At 40.0% G+C, this 22,715-nt stretch overlaps 2 protein-coding genes across 2 annotated transcripts in view; one reads left to right on the top strand and one right to left on the bottom strand.

Moving 5' to 3' along the window:
- The window catches only part of WDFY4 (WDFY family member 4), a 125,887-nt gene that overhangs the window by 11,837 nt on the left and 91,335 nt on the right, over window positions 1–22,715 (bottom strand). The window contains 10 exon segments of the mRNA XM_031554435.1: window positions 799–957; window positions 2,455–2,612; window positions 3,513–3,660; window positions 4,177–4,389; window positions 8,991–9,082; window positions 10,138–10,291; window positions 14,701–14,810; window positions 15,456–15,573; window positions 16,129–16,248; window positions 17,035–17,077. Coding sequence (XP_031410295.1) covers window positions 799–957; window positions 2,455–2,612; window positions 3,513–3,660; window positions 4,177–4,389; window positions 8,991–9,082; window positions 10,138–10,291; window positions 14,701–14,810; window positions 15,456–15,573; window positions 16,129–16,248; window positions 17,035–17,077 — 1,315 coding nt within the window.
- Window positions 19,685–22,715, top strand: part of LRRC18 (leucine rich repeat containing 18) — a 6,219-nt gene continuing 3,188 nt past the window's right edge. The window contains exons 1-2 of the mRNA XM_031554436.1: window positions 19,685–20,410; window positions 20,521–20,643. The gene's annotated coding sequence lies outside the window, so the exon portion shown is untranslated. The remainder of the gene's footprint in view (window positions 20,411–20,520; window positions 20,644–22,715) is intronic.

The raw sequence follows: 22,715 nt of genomic DNA, 5'->3' as shown, positions 1-22,715 counted from the left end.
AAATATCTCCTGAATATCCCTCCAGAGCATTTGAACAGAAGTGTCTAACAACTGGAGTGTTCAATGCACTGTTTATTAATTCAGTTGAGAATGGCAGAGAGGTTTCTGTCTCTTGAATACTTAGGAAAAAGAGGTCATTGGCTCCTTTTTGGATATGATAGTGTTCCATATTTTCTTGTAAAGTTGAGAACTCTCCATAGCTAAATTGCACAAATCTTGCATAAGAATTCACTTTCGTAAATAAAATTGCATTTATACGACCAGAGATGAGCTCCAAATCAACAAACATCAAACGACTGTGGACAGTGAGGTCACAAACTATATACTTGTAGGGATCCATCTCTACCTCATGGAGTAAATTCTGAATTCAGGTTGAGAGAGAAGTATCAATGTTTTTGCCTAGTTAACTGTTAATCTCCATCAGTTACATTCACAGAGTGTGTTGGGGGTCCACACTGCTCTAGCAGTACAAGTGAAGACAGGAGATGCTTTATTATCCCTTTCTTTTTATCATAAACTTTGGAAATGCTGTCAAAGCAAACAAGCAAAACAAACAAACAAATAAAAAAACAAAACAAAAAACAACCAACAAGCAAGCATAATACGTAATTATCAGGTATAGGTATAAAAGCATATAATCAGCTCCTGGCCTGACTGCAGGTTTTCACATTATACTGGTGACTATAACCTTTTTCTGTCCTTCTGTTTCACTGTAGCATGTGTTCTCTTCTACTCATCAGACAGAAAGAAACTTATCTTTTGTTTTTTTATTAAATTTCTCTAACAAAAGTCTCTCACCTGTCTCAAGCTTAGACGTTTCACTTTGTCCTTGACCAGAGAAAGTTCCCAGACACACACAACTGAGCTTGTTCCAGATGTGATTATAGTAGTTGCTGAAGGACACACAGCACAGAGGCATTTTCCCCAGTCTGCCATGCACTCAGATGTAGTCATATTCTGTATGAGAAAGCAGCTGTCAGGCAAATACCATGCATTTATTAAATGCAGATTTCATTTTCTGAACTCAGCCTCCTTTGTCTTCAAAACCCAGGAAAGAAAAGCTCATCTTATCCCACACCTGTGTTAATATACAACTGCAATTTATGTACAAGGGCTCATCCAAAAGTAACACCTCCTGTTTTATTCTGTTGGCACACAATGTCAGATGTGGATGTTGGTGCTATGACAGTAGATGAACCTTCCTACCAATATTCCATTCCGTTTTGGTGCCACATGACAGATGGCAGCAGAGAGGAAGTCTGACAGAACACCATCTAACACGGAAGTGTGTATGAAGCAAAAGTTTGGAACAGAATTCTTCCATGCAGAAAAGAAATGTACCCATTTACAGTCACAATGCTTGCTGAGTGTTTATGGAGACCAGTGGATGTCAGCAGAGTCAGGCAGTGGGAGGTGCATTTCAACACTGGGTAAAGTGACAGTGGCTAACCTCCACTAGTACAGATTTTGAGTGCAGCAAGCAGATTCTTGTTTTCATCACCAGCTAATGGTGGTGATCATATTGAAAAATAATGTTTTGTAGAGAGAAGTTGCTTTATCTATTAATTTAGTGTCTTAGGACACCAGAATTCCAACCCCTCATGTTACGGACTTCCTCCATGGCCTCAAGCAAGTTCGTTCTGCTACCATATAGTGACAACATGCAAGCATCCAATGTCAATTAAGAACAAAGCTCATGTTGTTACAGCCACCACTAATATTGGAACTTATGGAAAAATCTCTGTGATTTTATAGGGCACAGAACACAAAATAAATCTCTTTGTTTTTTTCATGTCCAGTGACTGTGGATATGTCTGTAAAACATAAACATGTGGCATGCAGCGATACCCAAGCTGAACAACGTACCCTGCTGTTTTGGTATCCAAGCTAACATGCGTGTCTTAGTACATCATAGTATTGTCCCAAAGACACCCCAAATCAGTGTGTTGGTAGCAGAGAAAAGCTGAATCTGCTCAGTGCCCTGGCCAGCAGTGTGGTGACACAGACTCTTGATTTTTAACAGAAGCAGCATTACATTGAATGAATGCACTGGACTAAGCTTGGAAGCCAGAGGGGAATTGGCAGATGGTTCTATCTAAATTCCAGCATAAAGTTCTGCACAATGAAATTTCTAATCAGAGGCTAGGAGACCTTGTTTTGTCCTTACAACCTATGAAATGAGGTTTCTCCTTCATTTGATAGACAGCACAGTCACTTGAAGGAAAGCTCGAGATCATTTAGAGGGGAAATGTCACATTTTTCAGCAGTGGAATGATTTTGTACTCCACTGGAATAACCAGTTTGATTTTTCTCAAAAAGCCTGACTGCAAAAAAAGTATTGCACAGCACCCTCCAGAATCAGCTTTTCAACAGCCTCTGAAAATGGTTTCCAAACAAACCAAAGGCTTACATAACATCAATTTCTGAAACACTTAGATTTTTTCTTATTTTTACCTTTTCAGATCCATAGTTGCCAAAGCAGCAGGTGAAGTCATCAAATCCCCAGCAGAATGTTTTGTTCCAAAGAGGAGGAATCAAAACTTTATTTTTTTCAACAGCCAGAATGCCTTTCTCAGTATGAACAATGTGTCCAACAGCTCCTTTTGGATATTCTGACAAGACAAAGAATGTATTCAATTCTATTGTTTTTAGTACACTAAGGTTAGCTTATTGCCTTACACAGCTTTGTGGTGAGCTGGCAAGCCCCACAGCTGGGCTCAGTGAGTGGTGGCCAGGTCCACAGAAAAACCCACTCCACCACTGCAAATCCAGGCAAGAGCCGAAACTTCCTTTTGGAATAAATCCATGCAGAGAGGGAGACTGGCTCCAAAGGAAGAGATTTAACAGCACTGCCATTAAGCTTCTTTTCACTGGCAGATTGTCATATGCCATGAACTAGAGGATGTAGGGCATGTCACCAACAGCCTCTGAATTACAGCTGCAGGAGCCTGCTACCACCACAAGGCTGTGTGATGCAAACACCACTGCCATGGGATTAAAAAGTACATACACTGAAATTTTTCAGGATTCTACATCTTAAGAATAACAGACTAAGAAGATGAAGACCAAGATAAAGAGGCAGGAAAAGAACATATTTACTTTGCTAATGAATATAAAAAGAGAGAAAGAAGGGAAAACAATGAGTATTAAGTTTTACTTTGATATATTCAGAACGCTGAAGATAAAAAAAAAGATTTAGATGTCAAAAAATCTGCTCTGAACACAACAAAATAAGTTTCAAGATCTCTCACGAATATCATAATTTTGAGAGGAGATGTGGAGCCAGGAGATGACCTTGGTGTCCTTTCCAACTCAGGATATCCTGTGATTCTGAATACTTTGAATGTCCATTCACATTCCACAAATAACTTGCAGAAGGGATCTTGGTACCAACTCATGTGAATTCACACAAGACTGTGCAACTATTTTTGTGCTCCTAAAAACTCAGGTTAACCCCACTTAAGAATTCAGCGCTTATTAGCTCAGAAAATGGAACACAGCCCTTACTGCACCTTTTACTGTAACTGGAGAGAGCTTCAGATTTTGCAGGCTGCTGATAAATGGAGGAAGAATTCCATTTGATTGAAAGGACAGTACTGCTTCTCTTCCTGATGAACTTTTACTCTGAACATTCCTGGGTGGATGTGGCTTAGTGAAGAGCTAGAACAAAGGAATGAAGTTGAAAAATGCATCTCCATCAGCTAGGTTGTGAAGGAAACGTCTTTTTAAGTCATTAATCATAGACTCCAGAACTGTAATACACAAACTTCTTCATTAAATTCAGATCATCTTCTCCTTATCATCCCATTTTCATCAGGCTACAATACATACATAGGTAGGAAGCTAGTCCCAGTGATTTGGGAGAAGAGAATTCTCACTGTAGGTGAGAATTTAAGCTGCCTTTATTCAACTGTACTCAACCCTAGACTAGTGATTACTCATGTGACTGTACAGAAGAACCACCCAGATTTGACACCACAGCTGTGTGGTATATGACAAGAACAGTGTATTTTAAGAGTGGAGACACAATCTGGAGAACTCTACAGGCCATATTTCAGCAGATTTAAATCAAATACCATCTCTAATCTAAGTTGCTTGCTTTCCAGTTGAAATATTTCAAGATCAAAATAAGTTGTGCTTTCTGCTTTTCCTTCTACTCTCATGATAAAGTGATACCTGCTTTGGTATCTGTCCGAAGTTGCTGATAAAACCCAGGATGGTACTCTTAATCAGAGGATCTTTGATGTTGTTGAGATTCATCTTGTCACCATAGAAGTAAGGATGGTAGGTGTTAACTGCTTCCACAGCAGCTGAGCCTTGTTGCTTGTGGCCAAAAATCAGGTCTATCCAGCGATGGAGGTGCGCACTGACATAGTCACTTTCCAGGGCCTGAAAAAAATGAATTAATTCAGTGGAGCACATTCATTGCAGATGCATTATCACTCCCAGTTCCCTGCCTGAGTGACAAACTCTCAGCAGCACTCACTGCTGTCTGACAGAAGCTTCATGACTGCTTGGGTTTCATCAGTACACACATTATATAATCCTTACAGGGTTTAAGCAGAAAGCATTGCAGAAAACAGATTCTCTCATGCTGGAAAACCTCAGGGTGTGTTTTTTTTTTAATCCCAGTATAAGAAATGTCTATTTTTTCCTGACCAGATCTGCAATCCAAGTCACAGGCGTGTGAATTAACATAACCAGAAGAAATAATTACTACTGGAGAATACCATAAGAGACACTATACGGCAGCACACAACCAAACCCAACATGGGCTCCCTAGAAAACTGGGTGATCATAAATAAAATTTGTGCTTGCAAGACCCAGACAAGTTCACAGGCAACAGCCACAATTTCAAGTCAAATATTTGCCCATCTCCAGATTAGTGAGCCTTACCTATGAAGCTTCACTAAACATTATTGCCCCTGCTATCACGTACAATCACCAAATCTTCATGCATCCCCCAGAGGCCTTGCCCAATGATTCAAGCACCACTGTTAAGCATGATTAAAACTTTTCTATCTCCAAATCATTTGACTGTGTAATACTCCCTGATGCTCATTTAAAGGTCTCCCAAACAGGCCATCCTACCCAAAGCACAGCAGAATTAAACACGCTAATGGGATCCAGAACAATGGCTCATTTCACAGAGCAGACAGTGAGCCCAGTGCAGCTGGTTTAAATGACCATGCCCACAGCTGAACAGCTCACAGGGCAGCTCAGAGAACAAGTACAGTGTATGATTTGTCCCCTGCAAATAACATGAAAACACAAACCAACTCAGAATTCATCCTTATTAATAAAAGCAGTTAGTGCATGAATTACAAACTATAAATTCTGCCTAGCTTCACTACCATAACAAAATAAAACAACAGAGCTGCAACCATGCAGTCACTCACTATCTCTCACTGAGCATTGCAAGGTGCCCAGCAAGAGAGAGAACTGTAGTCTAAAAAGAGAGTAAAAAATTTCTTTATGTAGACCTAACCTGTAGATTCCCAACTTAATACACATGAAACAGGGAGCTACTCCCAGACTTATCTCAAAATCAATCTTTGCTATCGTGCTCCTTAGAGAAATAGCCAGGTTTGACAACAGTGTTGACCTGGATCTTTTTAGTTCTTCAAACTCTGTAAAGCCTCCTGAAAAGGACAACACCACCAGTAACAAGTACATCTAGTATTGCAGGTGATTTCAGAGGAGAGAGAGGCTTTGGCATTATGGAGTTCAAGACCTCTAACTCTTCACTTCAGGATTAGACAAAGCTTTTCCAGGCAGCCTAATCAACTAAATTTCCATGGCAAAATTTCTTGCACCCTCCTGTGCAGCATCTGGTGCCAGCTATGGTTGGAGAGAAAATATTGGACTGACTGTATTTGATGTCTGATCAGGCCTGGCAAATCATCAAGAATATGAATCTATAAGCATGATTTTCACTTGCTAAACTGTTCCTCTTTGAGATTTCGATTAATTTCTACAAGTCATGTGACTTAATCATCTGTGCCAATGTTATCAAACAGTGCAGCTCGGTGGAAGCAGGTCTGCAGAACACAACAGCTGGTAGAGAGGACCCAATACCCACATTACTTGCACTGTGGGGGCTTTACTTCAAATTAGATCTAGTCTGCTCCCTCAGGCTGAATGCCACCAGTGGCAAAAGTATACCCTTAGGTGCACAACTGGAGCACAGCTTTTGGTTTTATTTCATCCAAAACTAATCTAGTTAACAATCAGAGATCTCTTTACAATGAAAACAGAAGCATGTTATGCAGGGATGACTGACAGATCATTTCAAAACTGCACCCTTGCTCCAAACTACATGGCTAAAGCAGATGGTCCCATTGTATCTAAGTGCCTTCAGAGTGGCCAGCATTACACAAGAAATAAGGAGCAATGCTCAGTACTTTACATCCAAACAAGCCAGAATGTAGGCCAGAATGCCTCCCTACACTATTCTTTAAAAAAATATCAGTAAAAATTGCAGCAGCTCTCAGGCATCTATAGATTTCTGTTTTCAGTTTTTCTCTATTAAGGAAGGACAGTGTCATTCCCATATTTAGTTAATTGGAGGACAGGGATTAAGCAACTTGTAGAGTTACGGAGTGAGCATGAGACCGAGCAGAGGAAGAAACCCAAACCCACACACCTTCTTTGGAGTCTACACACCTTCTTTAGAGTCATTGGGAAACACCAAGGAAGAGTTACGTACTTGATGGCAGTTATCAAAGCCTACATGCGGTGGGTAGCACTGAGCTGCTTCCCTGCAAGTGATGGAACTGGGCATTCCTTAGACTCAACTCTTCATTTTGGAAATGACTGTACTCGAACCAAGCACGCACGCCACCCATACAACACTTACAAGAATCTCCTTCCTTACAGTAGATGAATTATCATGTGGTGATGAGCACTGATTAGAACTCAGTATCTTTCAGCGTGTCTACAGCTCCAAGCCTTTACACCACTCTACACACTTTTTGTGTTGCCTAACTCAGTAATACCCATTACTGAGTACGTACAGGAGCCTGAACAGCCAAAGATTGAAAGTTGAAATGATTTATTGAGAAATGTCCTGACATCCTCTTATTTTGTCAGACATATCAACTCGCTGTGTGCTTGTCAGGCCAGTAACACTGAGTTATACATTTAACAGCTACAGAAATACGAGATAAACAAAGATAAACATAGATTCTGTGAAGTAACTTATAAGTTACTGAATGCAAAGTTCAACATACTGGTTTTAGTTATTTATATAGCAACACACCACAGCATCTAGCTACTAAGCATGGGGACACTGGAGACTCAGTAATTTAATACTAAGCAGCTATTCACCCCACTGTGTGACTTGTAATATCACTAACTCACTAGCTAGTATGCAGACATTGCACATTACCAGGAGCCTGTTCTCTTAAAAAACGTTTCATAGATAAAAACTTGCCTCCAGGATAAGTTTACAACCTGTAAACCAGCTTATAAGGGATACATAATTTAAAAAAAAAAAAAAGGATAAAAAGGCTTTGCCAAACATAGAACTATAGCAAGATTGCTGACAGTACCCAGGTGGCTGCAGGGACAAGAAATTGTGAGAAGAGATAAGAACAAATGAATCAAGCAGACACGTACAGGAAGAGAAACCTTAGGCATGAGGAGCGGAGACAGAGAAATCCCAAACATAAAGGCATGGTGAAGGAGGCTTGTATGTAACACTAGTCACATGAAGATCGTCTCCTTCTAGTTCTCTGACGTGAAGTAAGGTATGGGTAGATGACAAAGGAATGAAATGAAGATTCAAGAAAATACCCAAGAAAAACTGGAAAATAATTTAGTAGTAGGGATAGTGACAGAAAACATGAGCCCTAAAAGTTGCGCAGAAGTGCAAAGCAAGGGATATAAAAGCAGTGGTAATTTAATGGAAGAATGGCAGTTGCTGTCAGTTATAAAGTAAAAGTTGGAGAAAAGAGTATTAAGAAGACAAGAATTTTGTCTGATTTTTGTTCAAAACAGGAATAAAAAGTTGATACAGTCATTAAGAACATCAGAGACAGGATCTAGGAACCAGCATATGGGGAGATAAAGTAAGGAAAGACTTATTCAAAGATAAAATAGAGAAGACAATCACATCCATTTTTGTGCAGTACAGTCATGTAATGAAGAGACTATAGAATAAACAGTGGGCTACTTGCTTTGTCACGCCAATGCAAACACACAATTGCCACATGCCTTGCACAAAGCAGCAAACCTTCATGCACTCACAAACACAGCTTGTTTTTTTCCCAGCAGAAATCCGACGAAATAAGGTAGATACATCCAGAAGGGGCAGGTAGTACAGCCCATTCCATTATTACCTCTAACAGAGACCTACACAACAGCATTCAGCCGCAAATTCTGTGTTCAGTGAAAAATTTTCCTACAGAATTGCCTTTGCTCTCATTACTACGTAGAAATTCCCACATCTGTCCTGCTAACTATGGACACACCAACTGCAGTAAGTTTCCGGGCCTTACAGCTATAAGCATTCAGACTGTCAAGGCTGACTTTATTAAAGGCAGAAACATTACCCCCATTAAAACACCAAACTAACCCTAAAATATTAGATTTTACTTCCTCCCACTCAAAAAAAAATTACAAAAAAGTAATTGCAGTGCCGGCATGACTCAGATAGAGGAAGGTAGTTTGAATACACACGTAGCTGCTTAGCAACAACATGGGACTGCATGCATGTGGATATCATGTACATGCATTAAAATATGTTCACATGCTCTTACGGACTGAGATCAGATCTAGGTCTGTGGCTTGAATCTAATTTCACCCAATCTGCAAAGTTGATCTTGAGTGAATCGTCAAGCAGACAAGCAAAGTCCAAAACACAACATGAACTCCACAAAGGAAGGATTTATTTGAGTCTAACATCTTTGTTGTGACTCTGACATTAGGATTTCATTTTCAATGGGAACTAGTTCAGCACTATGAACCAAAACACCATATTCACTAACCTGTCTGTGCAGGAGAATGAATTTATGGGGATCTCCATCTGCCCAAGGAGGAAGCTGGACATCTCCCAGCACTGTCCCATCCTGCATGCAGCCTGCATGAATTAAAGGAAGAATTAAAACCAAGAATCACACATGTTGCAAATAGTAACAGCTTTTCCAAAACAGTGAAGTCAAGGGAAATTTAGGTGACTTTTACACAAGCAGTTTCAGATTATATGCTATAGTGTCACAGAACACTGGAGAATTTTTTTCTCCTTGGGTGTGTCTGATCTAGTAATAAAGCACTGAGAAGATGTAATTAATACAGTAAATATATGCATGTCCTCAGCACAAACCATTTTAGCCCTGAATGCAAACTCAGTCAAGACAGACCTGTTGACACAACTTTTTTCTTATACATAATCCCACTGGACTAACTGCCAACTATTTCTGCTAACGCAGCCTCTAGAAAGGATTTTGTTCTCAAGTCCTTTGCAGTTTGATTCCTTTCAGAAGGTAAGTATAAATTCTCAAATCAGGACAGGAGTTACACAACTGGATGATCTAAGTTAAGGCCTAGGTCTGAGACTGCAAGTTTCCTAACAGGACAGTAGTGAACAGATTTGAGTTATTGGATTGACCTATTGCAAAATATTTCTATCTATTTGCTATCCATGAAATTCTGGTTCCTTTTTTAGGTCTTTCCATTTAATACATCCAGGTCAATTTCTGGATCTTTTTATCAGCTAGGCTCTGCTCCTTGGTCTCCTCTCAAAGATGAAAATGCCCAAATTCCTTACAATATTTTAACAGCCTTCTAACATCCATTCTCTACTTTGCCTTTTTTATTGTATATTTCACTCCACTGAGCTCTTTAGTACAATTTATAACTACATCTCAACATCACCCTACAGGTCTAGAGAAAGTGTACACTCATTCAGAAGGGACTGTGATACTGCTTGATGCCAGGGATGATGTATCTAGTTCATAAGACTTGTAGTGAATCTTTCCAAGTCATAGAGAGGTCACATGTGGCAACATTAAACACCACAGACAGCAGATTTTAAAAAGACCTTTAATCATTACCATTTAGCAACCAATTCATTTCCAAAAGTTAAATTAATATATATTACATAGCCATAGAAGTGAGGTCCCTTCTAGCACTTACCAAGTTCAAAGTGATTGGCATTGGTGAGGAACTCTGGCAGGTAGAAGAATTCAGGGATGAGCTCCCTGACATCACTCATATTGTCCCTTGATGCTGATTCCCACGTGCTCTTGACACTATGAAACATCCTGTCTGCAACATCAAAGCTCCCACCCTGTAAAATGGAGACAGACAAAAAAAAACTGCATTGTGAATATTCTGTTAAACAAGAAACAGATACAGAATTTCAGCCAATTCTGCAATAATCATCATATTTGATGAGGTGGTACCTCAAGATCTGTCCCAGGTCTGTTTACTACCTCAGTCCCAACTTGCAGATAGGTAGATTAAGAATACCATGCAGATTGGAGACTGTGTAGCTTGTAATAACCTGGAGGCAAGCAGAAACAATCTGCTTGAAAATATCAGCATAACCAATATTAATGCTTCTCAGTGTAACTCCTTTCATCAAAAAGTGATTTCTAAGCAGTGAACACAGCTTCGGTGTTTTCATCTATGACCCAAAGAGTTGTCTTAAGTTCAGTCTTCTTGAGATCCAGGCAAGCAGGAAAGGCCCAGTGGGCAGCAGACAGCAGGAAAGGAAACATAGCATAAAGAAAAGACGGGAAGAATGTCTGAAGATAAGGCTAAATTGCTGCATGTGGAAGGAGAAACAAAATACCTCAAGTCCTAAGAGCATTTGGATATGTTTACTTTAGTAACAGTCAAGCACTAGATAGCAGCACCCTTGTTAGCCTTAACTACCATTATGAACCAAGATCTTTAAATAAAAATAAATCACCCACTGAACAGAAGATGTATGCTTTATGTTGGAACTGTATTTCCTACAGGATTTTCTAATGGGATTTCAGATACACTATGAATTTGTGAAAATCCATGTGCACATCTGTACAGACATTCCCTCACTGAACAAAGTATTTATTTAACAAAGTTTTACAGTAACAGAAATAACCCAATAGACAATCAGTTCCTGGAGATCATAACACCAAGTTTTTTAGAATGAGCAAGTTGATCTAGATTACCAACAAAAGCTAACGTGTATTCTAGATGTAAAGATCCTGTTGCTGTTTCCCCTGAGGCAAATTCTGAAAGGACTTTGGTCCAGCCTCAGCTCTAAATGACAGCATAGTCCTGCTTTACCCCCTTTACCCCCCTTTCATATCCTTCATCCTTATCCCACCAACAATTGTGAAGCTTTCCCACACCCACTGAAGGGACTGAGCAAAGAAGTGGCTGAAATCATATGAGTAAGCCTAGCTGGAGTTAATCTGATACACAAGGTCATCTTGCTCTTCATCATTATTGGAGAGGGACCCTTGGAGTCAAATTCAAATTGAAATTAAAACAGAGTAGAAGCAGCACTATAAATAAATCAACAGCTAACAAGTATCTCATTGAAGCATATTAAAGGGCTTTGTATATTTAATCTGCACACAGTGCGCTGTGTCTGGTGGTGATTGATGCTTTTTCATCTTTTTTTGCAGCTTTTATGAGAGCTGATAGTAATCTCCTGAGAAACAATACGATTTGTAATAAAAAGATTACCTGTATTAAATAAAAATAATATATACATAGGAAATGCTGTTAGTGTGACAAATCTGGTTAAAGATATTACCACCACGAAAAAATGTGATTTTTTCCCTGGCTGTCTAATTCATTTTAGGGAAAAGTAATATCTTTAAAACTTAAGCCTGTATTATTTATAAAGGAAGCAATAACTGATTTTCCCATTTCCTATATTAATAAATTTATTTGCATATATTTATATCAGAATTAATGAGTTTTCTCTCTATGAATGCAAAAAGTGCACTGAAAGGAAAAAAAGAATCAAGAATTGCTTTATGCCTTTAGATTGGAAGTCAATGTAAACTCTTACAGCTTTTCTATAGCTAGATACACTAAGTCTGTTTTCTTTCCTGTCAGTAGAGGTTAAACTATGAATAAAGAATACTGGTGAAAACATGCTTTTCAAAACTACAGTACGAAATATAAAAGGCAGCTGGTCAAAGCGATCTCTAGAGTGAAGTTAGAACTCCACACATTCATAAAATGAAGCAACACTGAGTCTTTTTCACAGCCAAAGACATCCAAGTATTTCTAAGAAATGCTCACATAGGTGCAAAGACTTACCACATCCCCCCAAGATGCAATAACCTGCAGATAGCGCTTAAATGACTGCTCAGCAACACAATGAAGAACAAGAAACCTGTCCTCTCTAAGTACCTCATAGGGGCAAGCACCAGGAATATCAGCCTGCTAGCCGAAATGCAGCAGTAGGATAAGAACAAAAGGGAATAAGAAACATTTTGATGTTGTACTAGGGGACAAGGTTAAGTAGGGAAATACAGGTGGTAAGCTGGATGGTTGGACTGGATGATCTTGGAGGTCTTTTCCAACCTTGGTGATTCTATGATTCTAAAATACAAGGTGAATTGCAAGTGTCACTAATTACTGAGCCCACAAAGCCCTAGAATACCTTTCCAACAGAAACACTAAGCACAGAAACCTTTACTATGCTTTTGTGACATGAGACCAATTCCTGAAAGGAGTTTTATGAGGTACCTAAAAAGGTAACTGCAGGAACCAGTGGAAGAAGATGTACCAGTAAATGCTTATGTGATGAGACAATCTTCCATCCATCCTAGCATAATATGCATAGTATATACATACTTCCCTTCAGTCAGATTTCAATACACTTAAATTGTGAAATATAAGGTTTTGTAAACTCCTGTACACTGACTTCTTCTGTGGTTAGGTGCAAACCATGTATCCGATAAGACAAACAGGATGTTTTGCAACATCAATTTTCCACAAGGAGTACACCCAAGAACCTGCCTCTCCTGTCATGTGCATTCAGAAAGGTATTTTGGGGTTGTAAGCATATCTTTTCCAATTTTTAAGATGTGGAGAAGCTTTGCCAGCTCCTGACTCAGCATCCTTCCAAGGCCTTAACTTTGGGAATACTTTTCCACTATGTTCTTTACTAAGTATAAAGGTTTCAGATCCGCTGTTTGCCTGACTGCATCTCACACTTTTTAATTCATATGCCACAGCAGGACTGGTCACCTACAGGAAACAAGCTCAGCTTAACATGTAGCAACAAAAAAGCAAAGGAATGAGCATGTGAGTTCAGCAGGTTTAGTGAATCCATATCCAGACATTTTAAATGCTTTATATCTCAGCAGTCCTTGAATATTACCATCCACACGGAAATGCCAGTTACCTGCTAATTACGCTAGCACATCCACAAAGCAGGCTAAAAATCTGTTCTGCACAAAAACTGTGCCAGTGAGACATAGCAACCTTTATCACTTACAAGAAATAGCTGCTCCACAGTAATACATAACTGCAGCTAACATATGGCTCACAGAGCACAATGGTAACCATTGCCTCAGGTGGTTCGCTAACTCATCATCTACTGCTGGTAACAGCTGATATCATAGGGCTCATTATTTAATTACCATATTGCTTTATTTGTATTAGCTCATTCTGAAAAATCAGAGAACAGCTCAACAGCAAAGCTTCTGGAGAGCTTCAGGACATATCACCAGCCCTTGCTGTATAAGCAGCCTGTAGAAAATTCTGGCCCAGCTGCCTCTCTCACATTGCCCCATAAACAGAGGCAAACTTCAACAAGAGATCTCTTAAATTACGTTTGACAATTTGTCCTCCTGGTAGACCCTCATATAACAAAACATATTACAAAAATGAGAGCAACAACTGTCTGCTTCAGCCTAAGTTGCCTAAGATGCTTGTGCATCACCAACAGCATGAGGAGAGCAGCCAGGAAATCTGATGCCCCCGTATGCTGACTGGCTGGGAAAGGCAAATATATGGCTCAGTTTCCATGAAGTTAAAAAAAAAAAAAAATGGTGCCAGGTTCAGAACAAGTAAAATCAAAATATTCCTTCTGGGGCAGTAGATCTATCTCACTCTACTTCTACTTCAGATACACCATTCCCATGACTCCTGTCATACTCCAGATGGAGCCTTCATTCTGCCAGCTCCATGTGCTTGCCAATAGCCATGTTATTGTGTGAGCACTTGAGACTTTGATGACAGGTATTCTAAGCACATCTGCCCCAAAGTCAGAAGGCAGTGTTCAGAGCAATAGTAAAACACTGACTTGGTGGCTAAATATCTCTGCAATCATAAAATACAACACAGAACCAAAACAAAATAACCCTTCTGCATCATTCTGCTCCATTAAAATGTTTCCATTGAATTTAGCAGTCACAACACATGGTCTTCATTTAACCCAGAGTCCAATACAGAATAGATTAGAGATGCCGAAAGAATGAATCTCTCTTCGTTACATGGTCATAATTGTGTGCTCCATGATCACCAAATTGTTTGGGTTGGAAAGGCTTGAAGACCACCTAGTTCCAATTTCCACTGATGTGAGCAGGGTTGCCAGTCACTAAATCAGGCACTAGACCAGGTTTCCCAGGGCTCCATCCAACTTGGCCTTGAACCCATCCAGGGATGGGGCATCCACAGCTTCTCTGGGCAACCTGTTCCAGCAACTAAGGAGGTGTAAGATGGAAGCTATCTTCCCCTTACCTGAAGAGAACAGAAGGTCTGTGTAAATGGCTCCAATCGGACCAGGTAAGATGCCACTATAATTGCTGAGGAATAGTGAGTACAGTAATGGCACTGGGCTGACAAGTCTCCTGGAAATTCAACACAAAATCAGATTTAAATGGAAAGTGTCACCATTTCAAGTCCATAACGCTAATTTATTTATTGCACAATTCAGTAATTCTTTAAAGTAAATGTGTTCAAAGATGTGCAAAAACACACCCTGCATATCTATATTGAACATGCAGTTACAACTATCTGTGTATTCTTGTGCTTTGCCTACCACTTTCATGTTCTGATGAATAAAGTCTTCGTCTTCATCCTTTTATATCACCATGTTAGTAATGAAAAATGGTCTAAATCTCCAGAGGTCAGTTTCCTCCTCTTACTAGCAGCTATCATTAGCTGTACTGCATGTAGCAGTCTTCTATATGCAGTTTAGCTATCAGAGAAAACCGATACATACAACTTAACTAACAGACCAATCTTTTCTCAGACACTGTCTTCTGCATATCTTTCTGCCCAAGGGAAGAGGACAGAATGCAGCAGTTTAAGGCACATAAGAAGGAAGTGTTTGCAAGACAGCTATTTCTCTTTCAATCCTCAAGCACTCTGTATGCAGAAGCAAGTGGACCTCCTTAGTATGATGCTTCCCATGACCAAAGTTTTGAAAGACCAAAGGATTCACAAGCATGCCTTAAAGCCTCTGCTATCTGTTAGCCTTCTAAAATGCTTACCTTCACTCTTCTCCACTTCCTTGTAGCGCTGAATGAACTTTTGTCTCCTCTCCACAGTTTGTGCTCCCATTGGCTTTGACAGGTCCCGAAACGTGTGAGGATTACTAAGGTTTAGAGTCTGAAACACAAAAAGAACAAACATGGGATTTTTTAGAACACAGACTAAGGCATCATGACCATCTCAGTGATACTGGATTATAGCAAAGCCGGTTAGAAGTTCCACCTGTACAAGGTTATCACAGATTCGGTATTGAAAGGACTTGGAAATGGAATGGCAACATGTACCACTGAAAAGACAGCATGTACAAGATGCTTCACAAATGAAGGACCTATCAGGAATGAATAAAAGTCTTGGCACATTTTAAATTGTTTTCAAAGGCTCTTCTGCCTAGATCTCCTTAGCAGGTGACAGAAGCCTGCCACTGACTACTTGCAAAGTCAGCTTAGCCTTCCCTTACGTAGGTATGCACATAACAGGTGCTTGTCCACTTTACTGAGGCAGAACACATCCCTTCGCAAGCTGACCTGGAGACAAGGCTAATCTGGAAATAATCAGTGCAGTTTGACTTTACTACATCAAGTTTTGAATCTTTGGTCTAGGCCCTTATACTGCAGTAGAATCATGCAACAAATTACAGAAAGTACTGAGTCCCACTAAGCAGCATGCACTGACCTGGGAGTGATAGTCAGCAAGGACCCATGGAAACACAGGATACTGCATGTAATCATTGTAGCTGCGGCCAGCAAGTGTGTTCAGGTACATGAGGTAATCAAAGTTGCTGATCTCCCTCTTCTGTCAAAGAAAATAAGCAAATGTTAAAATCTCCTAACTCCACCCCTGAAAACCATGCCCAGAGGCAACCTCAGAACTTCATAGCTCCCCCATTCACCAGGATAAACATTAAACATAGTTGGAATCGATCACCTATCACCATTCAGATCAGCACAACAGTTCTTATGCCACAGTCCATTCAAGACAATCTAAGTCTTTGTTCTGTCTCTTCTTCAGACAGGCCATTTTTATTTGTCTATAATCAACCCATTTTGATTACGTGGTATTTGAGCAACAGAGCACTTTTTTTGGATTTTGGAAGAGCCAAATGCAAACAATCTGTGTATTTGCAAATCCTGGACAACTGCTTGTATGGAAAGGATTACAAAGTGCTGCATATAATCAAAAGGATATAGATCTCCTCAGTGCGCCTCGAACCACCAAGAACAGGAGTATAAGAAAGTGAGTACATTTCTCAGCTCAATATAAAGTCAGTGAAGACAAAAGATGTACACTGATTTAAATATTTGCCATTCAACTAGGTGACTATTTCTGAGCTCCATTTTAAAACATGCATAGGATCACACAATCTGTCAGATAGTTGACCATATGTTTCACAGCGGGAAGAGCAAAACCTCTGCAATAACCAGATGTAAATACTCTGCTCGTCTTGCCAATATCCTCACCTCCAGCTGTGAGAGAATAGCTTAGGCTTTGAAGCACATAAACACACAATATATAACTGTGAATGGACACACGGGTAATGAAAATCTTAGCTTAATCATGTGCAGACAAGATTTAGTTTACCTGCCACTTCTGGAGCATTATTTTTTCTCCTCCTGAGTGTTTCCTGTATGGAACAGATATTTAATTTAAATAACTGTTTTAAAGCCATAAGAGAAAGTCAATACATTAATGCCTGTGCTCCCTGAGCCCCTATTATCATCCTATGACATAAGAATACTGAGATTTCAACAGAGTTCAAATCATTTCAAAATCAGAGAGCGTTGATGCTTATGTTAGCACTGCAGGATCCCAGTTTCATTACCACTTTCACAAGGAGGCAAGGTTCTGCCTTATGAACAGGGAAGGCCAGCTTCAGGTGATGGATGAGGTTACCATGCCAGCCACTCCCTCTAACTGCAGAGTGCTAAGCTATGTGCCAGATTGCTTCTGAAAGAAATATCACCTCAAGTACGATAACTCAGAGACAGCTCAGAAACTGCCAAATGGGGAGAGAAGATTCCCCTGCAGCAGGAACAGGACAGCTGAAAACAAAGGTCTCTCATTCTCCATATGAAAGATTATTTTTGCATGAAGCGCTTTTAAACTAATGCAGTTTTGAAAAAGTAGTTTGTTGTGTTGTTGCTTTTTTGGTTCGATTTTTTTTTCTTACAATTTTTTAAAATATCTTTTTCAATTTCTTTGTTCTCAAAATTCAGAGCAACTTCTACTGAAGCTTTAAATCAATATAAACCAGCTGAAGGCAGATTCTAAACAGGGAAATGTATTTGAAAAAGTGGAAGGGTCAAAGGGTCAGAGGAGGCAAAAGTACCACTCCAGCAGGGCTGAATCAGGTGTGTTAGTATCGGAAGGGCATGGATTTGTTCTTGCTAGCTGCAGGCAATCAAACTGAGACAAGTGTTGACTTCTTGATTAAAGAGACTCTCTATCTGCCAGAATAAAGAGGTTACTGACACGATATGACATAACTGGAAGTGGAAGATGCTTTTCCTTTTGAGTACATAGGTTTACACCAAAGTTAAGATATCAGTTCAGAGACAAAGTTACTAACTTCATGAAGCATGATGGAATCAGTTCGATCACAGAAGACAGAACTGCTACAGGAACAAGGTGCGCTCGGTATTGGATCACACTAACAGTCCACAAAGCTAGTCTCAAAGCAGTCTCAAAGACCTAAATAAAATACTAGGATGGTCTACGATCATTACAGTTTTATTGAATTTGTGGCAGTAAATTCTTGTAAATGACATTTCATCTCATGATTATGAATCATTCTTTTACTGCCTATTCCGTCTCAGACCAGCTAATAGCATACATTAAGGATAAACGGTACTGTTTACTCAACAAAGTATTTTATTCCTTGCTTAGGAATTCACGCCAGAGGTAGGTTGGTAGGTAGTTGATGCAAGGATTTTGCACAGACTGAATAATCTATTTCATGAACAAATGCAGAACCCTGGACCAATTTTGGCTCATGGTCTACAACTCTTAAGCTCTGATTAGTTTTCCTGTTAAGCATATGAAACCTAACAATGATGGGTTATATTTATAACAAGCAGGAAACACAAAAAGGTATTATTCATATCTGATATGGGAAGATGGGGCCTTGACTGTTTGTCTGGAAAAAAAATATAAAAGGAATTAGTACATAAAGGGAGCTTATAAACAGGAAGGAGACTGACTTTTTATAGGGGCAGATTGTGATAGGACAATGGGGAATGGTTTTAAACTAGAGGAGAGGAGATTTAGATTAGATATTTGAAGAAAATCCTTCACACTCAGAGGAAGAAGCAGCACTAGCCCAGGCTGCCCAGAGAGCTGTGGGTGCCCCATGCCTGGATGTGTTCAAAGCCAGACTGGATGGGGCTTTGCTGCGTGACAAACTGACCCACAGCAGGGGGTTGGAATTGGATGATCTTCAATTCCCTTTTAACCCAAGACATTGTCATTTTTCAACAATAAAAAAAACAAGAGATTAAATGATGTTCTAATTTACACAGTGTTAAATGGGAGAAAGTCTTCTGACTGGAATAGAATTATGCTGGTTTGCACCCCACTTTGAGCCATAAGTAGCTCAAGAATGTAGGAATTCTCAACTGGAAAGCACATCTGTGGGCCTTTACAATACAGAACTACTGTACTACAGTTTCACTGAGTTTTGCTCCACTGGCCTTTGTAGGGTCTCCAATGGCTATTTGCCTCTCAGAGCATCTCAAATGGAAGGTACAGGATCAGGAATCCAGGCACAATGTGTTACTGGATTAGAGTATTTGTCAGGTAAGGAGCACCTTCGGTTCTTCCCTTCCCACAAAGGTAGACACACTCACTAAAACTGTCCAGCTTTATTTTGGATTTATGGTTGAGTTAAAAGGCAGGGAGGTATGTCATGTAGAAACCTGCTCAGTTTATCAGTCCTCCAGCATTTTATAGTGGGAATATCATAAAGGTAGGGAACTAAAATATTACAGACAGGGCTAAACTGGCCTAGTCTATGAGCACGCTATACAAATATACAAACAAATGTTGATTTGTGCATGCCATTTTCCTCTTTCTATTGGACAATCTTGCTCTGTCACAAGCCCTAACCCAATAAGAACTACTCTTCAAGAGTCAAAACAACCTCCTCTAAATGGAAAGTACTGTACAACATAAAGTTCATCTCCTTATGAGAACATGCAAGGCTCAGAGTAGTCATTCCCTGAAATAGCCGTGCTTCTGGGCCTCAGTGGTCCAAATGGGATGCTCTCTCTGATCTTTGAGATCTCACTTGTCAACTCACAGGTTGACTGCATTAGATGTATCTCTTCAGTTCTTTTTTTCCAGATACCATTTTGAAATAATTGCAACCAGTTACTAAAATCATGAGCTGCAGCCATAACAAAAAAAAATAATAATTCCAGGAAACTCACATACAAGAGGAAATTGTCGCAACTGCACTTTTGAAGAGTCACAAATAGATCAATGCAAGCTGCAGCTTAGGGCAGAACAAACTTTCCCTCTTAGTCTGTATCTACTCAGTCTGACAGATGCTATGGATGGTATCACAAACGTCGGGAGTTCTAACATATACATACAGGCATTTCACACTGAGTTACAGCTAAGTAAAATGAAATAGTCAAATGACTAAAATGGACAGCTAAGGCAGCAAGCTGACAAATAGCTTCTAACCGGGTCCAGATGCTTTTTCTTTCTGCGTAATTTGAAATCTAACATTTCCAGACATGACATGCAGTTTAGCTCTTTTCCCTCCAGCCTGAACTTGCATGCTGGAACCACACATTATGCTAATGATCTCCAAGGACCTAGCACTGCTGTTGCTTAGGAACAAAAGTTTTACAGGCTGCAGACGGAGAACTGAACAGAGGCACTGTAGCCAGGGAAGTCCTTTTTCAACTCTTCTTCCCCTCAGTAAACTCATATACACAATAGTTTCTTGAAGGTCCGCCATTTTCCTTCAAGGAAGTCCAATTAAAAATTTACAGGCCTCTGAAAAGGAAATTATCCTGTGCTCCCCTGCTTTACCAACTGAAAGAAATTCATTTCTCACAGAAGAGCAGACCAGAGGAAGACTGCACGGTAACAGACCATGAAGGCTCACCACACATTGCTGAAAGAAAGAAGCAGCTTGTGACATCGGTACCACGGCTTTTAAGACTGCCTATCTGCTAGCTGGTAAGATCTTAAGCAGGGGGGCGGCAGAATTGCTTAGAGGATGCAGTACTTCTGTATATCTTTGGTGAGGTGGGTTTTGGTTTTAAGTGACCTTGCACATGTTGATAGCACAGAAGCAATCTAAAGTAGTAAGAAAATTAAAGAAGGAAAATGCTCAGTATATATTCATTCCTGTTAGGATTTAGTTTCAAACAGCCTGTTAGCAAGAGACTGCATCTAAAATAGTCAGGGAATTAATCTCTCTTCCACAATAGGTCGTATCCAACAACAAAGAAATGGTAACAGGCTTGTAAGCAGGGGAATAAAACGGTCCTCTGGTTGGAACTGGTTGACTTCATGCAACATCATTTGCTGTATGAATGCTGTTTTAAAGTGGTACGTGAAATGGTTTCTTTTGAGCCAGAACACGTTGCCTCACTGTCCTGGTCCCAGAAAGGACCAGGCTCTGCTGGACTGGGCAGGCCTGCTGCTCTGCAACATGCAAACTTCCAGGAGAGAGAGACAACTAATTCTTCCACATGCAAGTTCAAGATGGAATTGAGATGGCTCTGTATAACTTTAGGTGCAGCGAAGTAGGAAGCAGCAACACATGGTAGGAAAAAAACAGGGAGAATCCCAGAGGAGATCTTGAAACACCCAGGACAGTGTGGGCAGAAAGCCCATCTCTTCGTGCCAGCACTATGCTGAAGAAGGAAAAAGAAATGCTGAGACTGCACCAGGGTCCAAGTCTGCATTCTTCTAGCACTGGATCTGCTTCCTAGGACAGGCCTAATCTGCAATGGTTCATGGCAGGGTCCCGTGCAAGTAAGGAGTAATCTGCAAGCCTTCCCTGGCTCACAACCGTAGTCTTCATGGTCTAGTCTTCAATCAACTAGAAATGCAGCACCTTGTCCAGGGGCAAAAGCTTCCCAGCAGCTCAGAGAGTGAAGGGTTAAAGTCAAATGCAAGTGAAGTTCCTGTTTGGCACCGTTGTTTCTTAGGCAGTGGGGTATACATGTACCTCTTTCTCTGCTACCACCAGAGATGCACTGTGAGCAGGAGATCAAATGGGCATAATTAATATTTACAGCAAGGAGGGCTCCTGTGATTCCTGAATTTTTAATATCAGTGGCTACAGAACTGGATCGCTCTTACGCAAAGCTGAAGAAAATGAGACATTGCTAAGTAAGCTCCATTATCTTCAGCTACTGCCCTGCAAAACACTGATAATTAGTTTACAAGCATGCAGAGATGAGAGAGCTATTCATGCTCTGCAAGCTGGTATGCTGCAGTGGTGCTTAAGGACTCTAATGCTGATCTTTGTCTCTGGGACTGAAAATCACTTTAAAAAAAAGTTATTTTAAAACATGGATCCCACTTTCAACCCAAACAAACAGCCCCTCAGTAGTGTGATCACACCTCCTGGACATGTTTACCTGATCACTGCATATGAGGTAGGATCGAAGGTACGATTTTAAAAAGATCCAACTAAAGTGACCTGACCAAGGTGGTTTGAAATCTGGCCATTATCCAGTGCGTCATACTAAGTGATCTGTCTTCAGGAAAATTACTAACCTGTTTGGACTAGTAAAACTCTGAAAGACCTAGGTTTAATTTTTTTTTTTTAACAAGTCAGTAAGGGTCATTGGTAGAGAAGTACCTCAAAGATTAAGCTAAGCTCTTATTCCTGACCAGCATTCCTCCAGCACTCATGTGTCCACTCCAGGCTCCCTCTAGTGTTCCCAGGTGCACACAGCACAGAATAACAACAGCTCTGGGAACTAGCATTAATAGAACAAAAAGTTGTGTCGTTCTATTTTTTTTATTTTTATTTTAAGACGACTGTTTGGGATGAAAGTAGAGCAATCTCTATGGATTGCTCTCCCCCACTCTGAAACCCCCCCTCACCCTCAGGATTTTCATTGAAAAGTTTCAGAAAAAAATCACTAAGAACTGAACAAAATGTCTTCCTTCGGAGAGTTTTAAAAGAATATTTTAAAATACTTTAAAAGACATATCATTTTGAGTTTAGAAAACAATTTTTTTTTCCATGAGGCCAATTCCATTTCTATTAAAGACACATTTAGCTGAGA

Source organism: Meleagris gallopavo, chromosome 8 (assembly GCF_000146605.3).
Source record: "Meleagris gallopavo isolate NT-WF06-2002-E0010 breed Aviagen turkey brand Nicholas breeding stock chromosome 8, Turkey_5.1, whole genome shotgun sequence".
Lineage (NCBI taxonomy): Eukaryota > Metazoa > Chordata > Aves > Galliformes > Phasianidae > Meleagris > Meleagris gallopavo.
The sequence above is the reverse complement of the archived record's forward strand: the minus strand, read 5'-3'. Positions and strand labels throughout refer to the sequence as shown.